A 12,357-nucleotide genomic window follows, 5' to 3' on the forward strand; every position below is an offset into this window, starting at 1 on the left:
ACACACACACACACACACACACACCAAAAGAATAAGAGATTCATTCCAAAGCTTTACTGTTAAAATAAACATCAATTGAATTGTTTCCATTCTTAGAACCTTTACATTTGGTAAATGTCTCTTTTCTACAGTAGTATAAGCTTAACATTTTTTCTTTTAACAACTAAGTAGCCTACTATTTTTCTTTGAGGAAAAAGACATATATACTTTAAACAGTTTTATATACAGACTTTTGTGTAAATTGTGATTTTAGATGTGCAAATATAATTTTGAGAACCTCAGAGCAGAAAAAGTCTTGGGGACCCTCCCCTGCCTGGACCCCAGGTTGGGAACCAGTGCCCTAGAGGGCAATTCATCATGTTCTGTCCACTGGAGGGGCACCTTAGAGAGAACTTCATCATGTGTTGTCCACTGGGAGGGCAACCTCGGGGGTATTTTAGCAAGTTTTGTCCACTAGAAGGGCTCACTAGGCTGCACTTCACCACATTCTGCTCCCCTGGAGGGCACTTCACCATGTTTTGCCTACTGGAAGGTCACCTAGAGGACCCTTCACCACATTTTGTCCACTAGAAGGGCACCCTAGAGGGCACATCACATTTTGTCCAGTGGAGGAGGGTACTTCACCACATTTTGTCCACTTTAAGGACACCCGACACTGCACTTCACCACATTTTGATGCTTTGTCCACTGGAAGGGCACCCTAGAGAGCACTTCACCTTTTTTTTTGACATTTTGTCTACTGGACATGCACCCCAGTGGGCAGTTCACATTTTGTCCAGTGGAAAGGCACCCTAGAGGGGTCTTCACCATGTTTTGTCCACTGGACAGGCAATCTAGAGGACACTCCACCATGTTTGTCCATGTAAAGGACACCTCAGAGGGCACTTTACCACATTTTGCCCTGTGGAATGACACCCTAAAGACCATGTTTTTCCCAATGGAAGGGCACTTTACCACATTTTGCCCACTGGAAAGGCACCCTAAACCACATTGTTCCCACTGGGTGGGAACTCTATAGGGCACTTCACCATGGTTTGTTCACTGGAAAGGCACCTTAAAGGGCACTTCAATGTATTTCACCTAGTGGAAGGGCATCTTTAAAGATGACGTTTTGTCCAGTGGAAGGGCACAGTAGAGGACACTTTATCACGTTTTATCTACCATAGCGGCATCCAAGCAGGCACTTTTATGGTGTCCAACATGCAGGCACCAGGCATCCCCCACATGCACCATGTGTGCATATGTTTTTTTTTTCACATGTATGGGACCTTCTACAGGTGTGTACATGTGTGGAGCCATATGTGTTTATGCATCAGTGTGCACTGTGAATGCACTTCTCTCTGTATGTGTGTGTGTGTGTGTGTGTGTGTGTGTGTGTGTGTGTGAAGGTGTGAGTTTCCCTGCACAGGTCGCTCCTCTCCTCTCCTCTCTTCTCCTCTCTTCTCTTCTCCTCTCCTCCATTCTCCCCTCTTCTTCTCTCCAGTCTGCGCTTCCTCACGGAGCTAGGTGCGTATCATTGGATCAGTAGCGGCTGCCTGCCACACTGTCCAATCGCATCTAGGGAGAGAAAGAGACACAGGGAGAGAGAGAGAGAGAAGCTGCGAGAGAGAGAGAGAGAGAGAGAGAGAGAGAGAGAGAGAGATGGGGGAGGGAGGAGAAAGAAAGGAACAGAGGGGAGAGAGAGGGAGATTGATCATTTGAACGTCCTGGGCCTCGCGCTTCCTTGGAGAAAAAATTCTACTTCATCCAAAGCGTCTTTTTTTCCTTTTCATCTCCACCTTTTTTCTGGGGCTGAAAGCTTGAGGCTTGTTTTTGTCTTCTTCTTCTTTCTTTCTTCCCTTTTTTTTTTTTTTGGGTTATTCTCACCCAGGAGACGTGCCATCGCCACCAGCAGCAGCAGCGGCAGCGGCAGCAGCAGAGGAATATCTCCCAATATCCCATCCCGGGCACGTCGGATAAGCTGCAGCAGCGAAAACACGAGGCGAATATTGCGGTGGACGCGAACGGGAACATGGTCCGCGGGATTTCACACCTCTCACCCCGGCTGGGTAACGGTACATCCTACATTTTGTCATTTGGTGATTTTCTTTTTTTTTTTTTTACTGCAGCGAGGATGCAGGTTGAGGCTTTGCATTTGAGTGTGTGTGCGTGTGTGTTTTGCCGTAGTCAGCTTCATTGGCGATAGAGATTTAAACACCCTCGCAAGCAAGGTTTTTTTTTTTATCCCCACCACCACACTTGCTTTTATTTTTTTTGTTTCCTTCTCTTCTTCCTCTTTGGTGGTTTTTTAATATGAATGCAGCTCAGCTTTTTTTTGTCTGTTCTTTCTGTGTAAAAATACAGAAGGGGAGGGTGGCAGGCAGGCGGCGGGTTTGCCTTGATAAATGGAGCGTTATTCATCAGCGTGTGTGTGATCACCACTGGAATGTTAACTAGCACCTTGGACAGCCGACACCAATACAGTCTAACATGGGGAGGAGCGATAGTACTGATCATTTTTACACTCTCATATCTCCACTGCTGCTGCTGCTCATAGTGTGGAGTGGACGTGCGCGTGCGCGTGCGGAAATTGATGTTGCTCCCCTCGGTGCACGCGCGCCGTGTGTGTGTGAGAGAGTGTGTGTGTGTGTGTATGTGTTAATATTCTGCCCTGAGGCCCCTCAGAGAGAGATAGCAGTGTCGGCTGGGGAGCAGCTGTGTGTGTGTGTGTGAGAGAGAGAGAGAGAGAAAGAGAAAGAGTGTGTGTGTGAGCATGTAGAGATCAAGAAAGTGTGTGTGAGCATCTTTAGAGGTGTTTGTGTGTGTGTGTGTGTGGCAGTTATTGGGAGGCATAAAGAAAGTCTGCTTGCAACAAAGTGTGTGTGTGTGTTGGAGCTGCAACAATGAATCGATTATGAATCGCTTAATCACCAACTATGACAATCGAATCGGTTTAAGATGTGAATATATTCTGTTTTTTTATCCCTCTATGACTGTAAACTAGAGCTGTAATGATTAATCAATGAATCGATTATTAATTGACTATTTAATTACTTGCCAACCATTTTGATTATCAATTAATTCTCTCATTCCGGCCTCTTAAATGTGACTATTTTCTGTTTTCTTTTGTCCTCTGTCACTGAATATCTTTGGATTGTGGACAAAACAAGACATTTGAGGACATCACCTCAAGCTTTGGGAAACACCGATCCACGTTTTTCACTATAATTCTGACATTTATAGACCTGTTTAGTCTCTAAAATGTCAACTAATTGATCAATCAATTGAATTAATCACCATTTTTGTATTTTGTGTCATTAAGAGGTTTGTGAACACTAAATATCTTGACTAGCTGAGTATTTTAAATGAGAGTGTTACATGTGACTACAGACACACCTCCAACACAGCTGTGGACTATCATACAATTATGGGCTGTATTTAAGCATTATGTCTTGATAAAAGACTCAAACATCTGCCCCTTTTTTAATAAATGAATGCAGAGGCAGTAATTGTGTGCAGGAACTGACCCCTTTTTTGTTGTTTTGGACAAAACATTTGTGGATTTCATCTTGGACTCTGGGGAATTCTGATCAAGACTTTTAACATTTTCAGACATTTTAAAGACCAATTCAGTTAATCAATTAGAAATTCAGTAATAAATTAATGAAGTTCATTGATACTGATTAATCATTTTCAGTCATTGTTTTTAATTTATAAGAATGTCCAAATTCTCTGATTCCAGTTGTTTTTGTTTAACCCTTTACGACAGTGAACTACATATCTTTGGACTGTGGACAAAACAAGACATTTGTTGACGTCACCTTGAGCTTTGGGAAATACAGATTGACATTTTTCATTTATCTGCTAATTGACTGATGGATATTAGATCGATTATTAAATTAATCACAAACTATTCTGATAACTGATTAATTGGTTTGAGTAATTTTTTATGAAAAAAATCAAAATTCCCTGATTCCAGCGTCTTGAATGTCTTTACTCTCCGTGACAACAAATGGAATATCCTTGGGTTGTGGACAAAACAAGACATTTGAAGACATCATCTTGGGCTTTTGGAAACACTGAGTCATTTTTCACCATTTTTCAACATTTTATAGACCAAACAACTAATCATTTTTTTGAGAAAATAATCAACAGCTGAATCGACAATGAAAATGATAATTACTGCAGCTCTATTATCTATTTTGAGTATGAATAATAAAGTCAGAATTCTCTGATTTCAGGTAAATGTGGATATTTTGTTATTTCTTCCCTCCTTCATGGCAGTGAACTGAATACCAGGCTGTAAGGGCTCAACAGTAAGGGATTCCCAAGGTTTGCCTGAGGCGAGTACTATATCATGTAAGGCAAGAAAATTTAGTAACTCACTTACCCAAACAGGCAAGTGGTAAAAAAATAATTAAGCTATTAAACTATTTTGCTAATTCATTAATTGTTTAAGTATTTTTTCATGCAAAAATAGTAAAAAATAGCATTAAACTGGATATCTTTGGGTTTTGGTCTGACAAAAGAGACATTTAATGACTTCACCTTGGATTTTGATGGACATTTTTCAGTATTTTCAGACATTTAATAGACATTGCAGGCCTAAATTAAACATGACAGTTAACTCTCATCCTTGGTATTATTTGATAACTGTTAATAAATTAAAGAAAATGTACAGTGGCAAGTAAAACATTAAGTAAGTAAGAGCATAAGACATTTGTGAATGTAACTTTGGGTTTTGGGAAATATCGATTGATTTTTTCCCCACTATTTTCTGATGTATTATGGACCAAACAACTGATTGATTCATTAAGAATATGATCGCCAGATTAATCAGCAGTGAAAAGAAACGTTAGGTGCAGCCCTAGTGTGTGTGTGTGTGTGTGTGTGTGTGTCACAGGCTTCCTACCTTATGCTACATGCAGGTCAGGAGCCCCACGGTGTGTTCAGGGCTTAATTAAGCGTATGACGTGACTCTCCACCCCCCTTTCCTTAACCGGGTCCTGTGATCTGTGAAACAGTGTGTAGTGAGGATGTGACATATGTCTGCGGTTCATACCGGATACACACACACACACACACACACACACACACACACACACACACACACACACACACACACACATGCACACACACACACACACACACACACACACACACAAGCCGTTCCTGTGCGACACAGCAGCCCTGACACCGAGTTAAGCTGAGCGGACAACATCTCGTTTGCCCTATCTATCGCTCTCATATCTATTTTTAACGTGAACAGCAGCGAGGTGGCACAGCCTATTCTTCTGATGTGATGTGTAAGCCTTCTGTGCGTGTGTGTGTGAGTGCGTGTGTGTGACATTTTATTTATTTTACACTGTGATTATTCTAATGAAGACTAATTAAATCCATCTCCGCCTCTCCTCTTTCCATTTCTCTGCCTCTCTGTCTTTCTCTTTTCCAGGAGGCACTTTGGGCTTGTTATGGGGGTGACCGGAAGGAGAGAGTGACAGAGGAACAGTGATGCTACTGTTTACATAAGGACTCACACACATACACACACACACACACACACACACACACACACACACACACACACATGCACACACACATGCTCAAATCGCCAGTCCAGGACATACACACTCGCTTAAACACTTCCACACATACATACACACACAGACAGACACGTATTCAAGGGACCCTCGGACTGAGTCACCACACACTCAGAGGCACTGACTCACACACAGGACCAAACACACACACACACACACACGAGAGGAAAAGGTTGTTTGCGAGAGCCTGGACTGTGTGTTGTGTGTGTGCTATGGGCCAAGCTGAGCAGCAGCTGTGTGTGAGTGTTGGATACCTCTGAAGGGTCAACACAGCCGTAACCCTCGCCCTCCCCCAGTCCCTTCCTCCTCCTCCCTCTCCCATCCCTCATCTCCCAGCGACCCCCTGAACACACACCACCATGTCTGAGCTGAGGACCACGAGAAATCCCTCTTCCTCATCTCCTCTCCCTTCCGGGTTTCCGTCCCTCCTCCTCTCCCTCTGCCTCTCCCTTTCTCTTTACCCGGACTCCTCATCGGCGCAGCAGACTGTGCCCGTCATCTCCACGGTGCAGGGTCGCATCCGTGGCATCCTGACGCCGCTGCCCTCCGACCTCCTGGGGCCCGTCATCCAGTACCTGGGTGTACCGTACGCAAGGCCTCCCACGGGGGACCGGCGCTTCCAGCCGCCCGAGCCGCCTTTACCCTGGCCAGGAATACGAAATGTGACACAGTTTGCTCCCGTGTGCCCGCAGTCGCTGGATGAGAGGAGCATGCTGGGAGATATGATGCCATCCTGGCTCACAGCCAACCTGGATATAGCGGCGACGTACCTCACTCATCAGAGTGAGGATTGTCTCTACCTCAATATCTACGTGCCCACTGAGGAAGGTGAGTGAACCCAAAATGTGCACAGACTCTCTCTGGGGAATAAATAGGCATGCAGGGTTAGAATTACATTTACATGCTTATTTATTTATTTAATGTTATTTATGAAAGGGGACGTGGTTATAAGCGGGTGAAGCAAATCCTCCTCAGTGAAAAATGAACTCTGCTGAGTCCAATAATGCACGAAAGTCTTCGACAAAGAGTTCATATGTTTGTGCCACAGCAACACATGAATCCATTTAGAAGTTATGCACCTTTTTGTTACAGGCCACGCCCACTGCCATGCCCTCTTTTTGCCAGTTGGCATGAACAGTTAATAGGCTGTCCTTGGGCTCCTGACGTTTGTGAATCCACTTGGAAGTTATGAGTCTTTTTTTTCCATTACCCCGCGCCCTTTCAGCCAGTTGGCATGAACACAAACACACACCTACATGTGCCAGATTTCAGCCTCCTACACCGAAAACTAAAGATACTGGGAGAATTGTCAGTTCTGCCCTTCATTTAAATTATTGAGATTCCAAGCTAATTTCGATCGATTTCGTAGATTTAATATTGGAATTGTGACACCTCCAATTTATTTGTATAGGGACAAGTTTGTAGCATAAACCAATGCCACAGACCACAGCACCTGTAGCCTAACCTAATTTGCAAAGCCTGTCCCTCACTGGGTCTTTAAAATACCTCAAACCCAATGACAAATAGGCAAGAGACAGCACAAAACACACGCTCAACAATAAATATGCACATTAAGAAAACAAAACTCAGGACTCAACAAGAAAATACAGAGAGAACGATACAAGACACAAACTATTACACCATAAAACAAGAACCACCAGACTGTTCATGAGTCCATGACTGATCCGTCTATAAAGACGGTTTCAGTTTGAGTTTAAAATGATCCAAATCAGGATCCAGTTTGACTTCTGTAGGCAAGGAATGTTCGTCCAAATAAGGATTTACCTTAAGGCACCTTACTCTTCCCATTAGATGCTCCAGGTGTTACCGAGCCTGAAGCTCTGATTAGAGCCACAGGATCACTGAGCACCTGAAGAGCCTGATTATGGGGATCAGAAAATGTGATAAAATCATCAAAACTCAACATATCTAATTTCTGAACAACATGGAAAATATGTGATATTATCGGCTTCCTGGCTAAAATCTTAATTGCACATTGTATATCATCAGAGAGGTACTTACATGTAGAACCTGACGGATATATTGGTCGACCTTTATTATTAGCCCATTATTAACCTTTTACAGACATATATTGGTCTATAATGGTATTGATACATGTTCTTCGATATGCTCCGGTACGAAAACTTCTTTTTAAACAGAATGTAACTTCTATTTGTTGGCTTTATAGGTTGCATTTTATATTTGATCCTTATTCCTTTATTTATATTTAACATATATTTAGCTCAATTTGTGTGTTTTTTGTAATGTATAGTTATTAATGATTATTAAAGGCATAATCTGTAACATTTTCCCTAAGAAAACAATGTAAAGACTCATTTTACATAATCCCAATAATCACTTATGACTAGTATCTTTGTTACAAGTGTTAACCACTTTTGAGGGATCACTGCCAAAACCATGTGTATGTATATATGCTAAATTCTGTATGTTATATTATGTATAAAGAATATCAACTGATATATATGTAAATATAAGAATGTTTGTGCTCCTTAGTGTCAGTATCAAAATCCAGTTGGGCCATATGTAGAGGTGACCACAAGATGATTTCAGGGGCATTCTGGCTGCGACAAATGATTTAAACATGGAAGTGTCCTGTCAGGGCACAGACATACCCTTGGTAAATAAACAAATAAGTTTTTTTTTTAAGTGGGCCCACCCCCCCCAGCCCCCCTTGTGCACGCCGCTGGTCGAACTGACACTTAATATGCAGACACCTGCGTCAGTCGCCGAGGGGTTTACGCCTTTACTTGTGGAGGAAAGTGGGAAGGACACAGACTCACTCATGCATACATATTGGTTCATACACATGCATGTGACCCTACACACACAAATACACACACACACACGATGGCAAGCGTGAACACTCCCACAGCCTCAATTTATATCCACCCGCCGAGAAATGAAGGCAGGGAGATATGATGCATAGGAAAGCAAAGGGAGCAACAGACTTTTTATTCTGGCTTTGTATGTATAAACCCTCAGAGTGATTGAAGGCTGAGATACATACAAATGGACAGGTGGGCAGTCACACGTCAACACACACACACACACACACGCACGGAGGCAGAAGGAAGGTGGGTGGATCTGTGCAGCAACTCATGCACCAAAAAGATAGAGCATCAGGTGCTCTATCTATCTATCTATCTATCTATCTATCTATCTATCTATCTATCTATCTATCTATCTATCTATCTATCTATCTATCTAATGTAATATAATCTACATTTTTTTGTTCTCTTTCCCAGACATCCATGAGGAAGGGGGTCAGCGGCCGGTGATGGTCTATGTCCACGGGGGCTCGTACACAGAAGGCACGGGTAACATGATGGATGGCAGCGTGCTGGCAAGCTACGGCAACGTCATTGTCATCACCCTCAACTATCGCCTCGGAGTGCTGGGTAAAATAATATATCTTCTCTATCGTATGTAATTTGCTCAACACTTCAGTACTTTATGGTAATGTGGGTGTAGCTGTGTTCTGAAATAAACCCCCGTGTCCTCAACCTGGATTCAATATTCCAGTCACCTTTCATCCTATTGAGTTATTCTGCAATACAGAAGCCTGTGCTGCCTATGCTGTTAGTTGCACGGCCTGGATGCCTGTTAGACATATGTAGTGTACTGTAATCTGTAATGGAGCAATCCATGTTTTAAAATGGCTGTTTTTGGGCTTCAACACCACACTCCACCCTTTCAGCAAGAGCAACAGCAGTGCAATTACTGCCAAGGTGCTCTGGGTGTTCTGATAATATCACTGCAGTATCACACTCCTACTGTATAGTAATTTGCTTTACATTGGGGGGCTAGACTAAAGGGCAATAAATGGATGAAGAAAATGGTGAAAAAGAATAGCTGGATCCATTTTGTTACGTAAAAACTGAAGAAGAAAAGAGAAGGTGGTGTGGGATGAGGAGATGCAAGTTTAGACTATAACAGTGAACAATCACTGTCTGGACAAAAGAGTAAAAATCTCACTCAGTGTTGTTCTTTCAGCTTCAGTTTTCTTTTGCTATGGATTGTCAGATTTTTATTGGGTGATGTGTATTTACCAGTGCCAGAGCTATAAAATTTAAAGAGATAGTATGGATCATTTGAGGTGGAATAGTCAGTGCATTAGCTAAAGTAGATGGTGGGCGACACGCCCTCAGTTTGGAGAAGCAGGGAGGACCACCAAGCTAAAAATATACTGCTGTGGACAGGGTCAGCAACAAAAGGTATTTTATTTCAATACCGCCCCCCCCCCCCCCCCCCCCCAAAAGAAAAAATCAGTCTAAGTGTACTCTACTACACCTACTATATTTTTTATCACTTTACTTTGTCACCAGACAGCCTTTTCTGACAGGAAACTGTCGTTATGTAAGCCGACTGTCGCTCTCTCCAAACCAACCAAACTCCACAGGTGAAATCCGTAATTTTACCTTGCAGAACACAGGAGCTGCTGGTCCACTGCTGCCTCAATCAGTTAGGTTGTCTGTGTTATTGTGTGACTTTGCTGTTTTAGAAGGTGATTTTGAATTCACTGAAGTCACACAATAACTCAAACAAACTAGCAGGTCGAGGCAGCGGAAGACCGGTGCCTCCAGTGCTCATCGAGGTAAAATGAATGATTTGCCCAATGGAGTTTGGTTGGTTTGGAGAGAGCAATATTTGGCTTACATAACTGTGGTTTCCCATCAGACAAGGCTGTCTGATGGCAAAGCGAAGCTGGGGAAATATTCCAAATATAGTGTACACTTAAACTGATATTGATTTTTCTAAGCGGACCTTTTGTAAGTGGCTGAAATGCCCTTTACAGCTGACCCTGTCCACAGCAGTTCATTGCTTTGCTTCCATGTTGGTCCTCCTCTTTGTTTCTCCTTACCGAGGGCCTGTTGACCAGCATCTACTGTAGGTAATACACTGACTGTGGATAAATATCTCAAACAACCCCATATCAAATATTCTGAACTATCCTTTTCAAGCAGCGATGTTATGTAGACTTTGTAAATGCCATTTCTTTTAAGATTAACATTTGCACAGCGTTTCCTCACATTAAATTATGTTCACCATATGGATTGTTAAATCCTTCATTGAGCTACAAAATGGGACAACCATTTGTGAGCTGTTTTTACACAGAGTGGCTTTTTTTTTTTTGAGTGAAAACATGTTCAGTATGGGTGTCCCTAGTGGAAATAAACCCCCTGAAGCCAATTTTTTCCACTACTAGCATTGACTCAAATCTGATCCTTTTTACCTCCATGACTCTCTGACTCATTGCTCTCTGAACAGGGAAAATCTGATTCCCTGTGGTTTTTCTAATTTTAGACAGCTATGCAAAGCTCACAGCCTGAATAAATAGAATATCTTAGAATCCCGGCATTTAGTGGCCGTAATTATAAATATTACAATGACAGAGCAGGGCAACAGGAGGGTTAAAAGCACACTTTAAAGGCACAGGCCGTGAGTATTGAGTAGTTTGAGCACAGCATGCCTTCATATGTAATTAAGTCAGATGCTTGAGCTACATATCATTCCACTGGCTGGGTTAAATCATGTCGTCGCTCTCATTAGGAGTTGCCCACTATTTAATAATTCATGTGAAGAAATTAATTAAAATGTGCCAGCAGGTTAATAAAACATACAGTATGTTTCATAATTAGTTATCTGATTTGGCCTATTCAGCAGAGTGGAAAAAAAATATTTAACCCTCGTGCCATCACTGCCATCACTTTCATCTACTTGATTATGTGGGCTTGAAAAAAGATGAAAGATTTAAAGCTAAAAGAAATAAATGTGTTTGGGTAAGGCTTTTGTACTTCTGCAAATACAGAAGCACGCTGCAAATAAGAAAACAAATGGAAAAGGAGAACGCTGCATTTTTTTTTTTACATTTGGCCTTAATCTTTTACAGTATTATGAACGAGCAAAAGGAAAGAAAGAAGAAAAAAAAAAAAAGAATGCATACCTTTTTATTTGGCCTCTCCCGACTCCAACTTTCCTCCAACCATAACTTTCTTCTTCTCACTCACTCCCTCATCTGCTCCATATCACACGCTGATACGTCCGTTGTCTGTTTCTCGGGTGGACGCTCAGCACTGCCCCTAGAGGCCTGGAGCACTGCCGTTATATAACTGGATATGCAGCGTTTTCCTTTTGCATTTGTTTTCTTACATGCAGCTCGTTTCTGTAAATGTAACTTGCCTTTGTATAAGCAGCGCGTTCGCCCTTGTCGGCCGCCGTACTTTTGTATATGGATATAGATGCATAAAGTATATGCGGTAACATTTTGAGCGGTTACTGGGCAATGAATGAAGAACGAATGAATGCTAGTTCACCCGTAGTTAATGAGTAACTACATGTTTGAGTTGTTAATGATTACTTAATGAAAAAAGTGAGTAAGGAACCAATAAAGAATGACTTTCTAATTGATAAGTCATTAATTAGTGCTTCCCTCATAATTTCTAATGATGATTTACTCAAAAACAGACTGGGAATAATGAATCATTAGGTAATGATTAGTTCATGAGTATCTTTGAATTGATCATACTGACCACTTTCTCTATGCCTGATTAACTGCTGGTGAATGGCACAAAACTAATAACAGCTTCTTAATTACTAATTACTTAAACGTTACTCACTCTTTTTTGGGTTCCCTAACATAAAGTGATGCATAATACTGAATAGTTACTTGAGTAGTCCCTCATTACCTTATGAACGTGTTTTATCATTAACTAATCATTAGCAACTGTGTAAAATTTGATAAGTTACTCATTAACTA

General features: G+C 41.9%; 1 protein-coding gene across 2 annotated transcripts in view; it reads left to right on the plus strand.

The window, feature by feature from the left end:
• The first annotated feature begins 1,646 nt into the window (after window positions 1–1,646).
• Window positions 1,647–12,357, plus strand: part of LOC146323085 (neuroligin-4, X-linked-like) — a 29,638-nt gene continuing 18,927 nt past the window's right edge. Inside the window, exons 1-3 of one of the 2 annotated variants that reach the window (XM_084725308.1) lie at window positions 1,647–2,054; window positions 5,432–6,407; window positions 8,846–8,998. In XM_084725308.1, the coding sequence (XP_084581434.1) occupies window positions 5,939–6,407; window positions 8,846–8,998 (622 nt within the window). In that variant the 5' untranslated portion in view covers window positions 1,647–2,054; window positions 5,432–5,938. The remainder of the gene's footprint in view (window positions 2,055–5,431; window positions 6,408–8,845; window positions 8,999–12,357) is intronic. The other variant, XM_084725309.1, reaches the window with a different exon arrangement.

The sequence above is a fragment of the Lutjanus erythropterus genome, chromosome 8 (genome assembly GCF_056507025.1).
Source record: "Lutjanus erythropterus isolate fLutEry1 chromosome 8, fLutEry1.hap2, whole genome shotgun sequence".
NCBI classification, from domain to species: Eukaryota; Metazoa; Chordata; class Actinopteri; order Lutjaniformes; family Lutjanidae; genus Lutjanus; species Lutjanus erythropterus.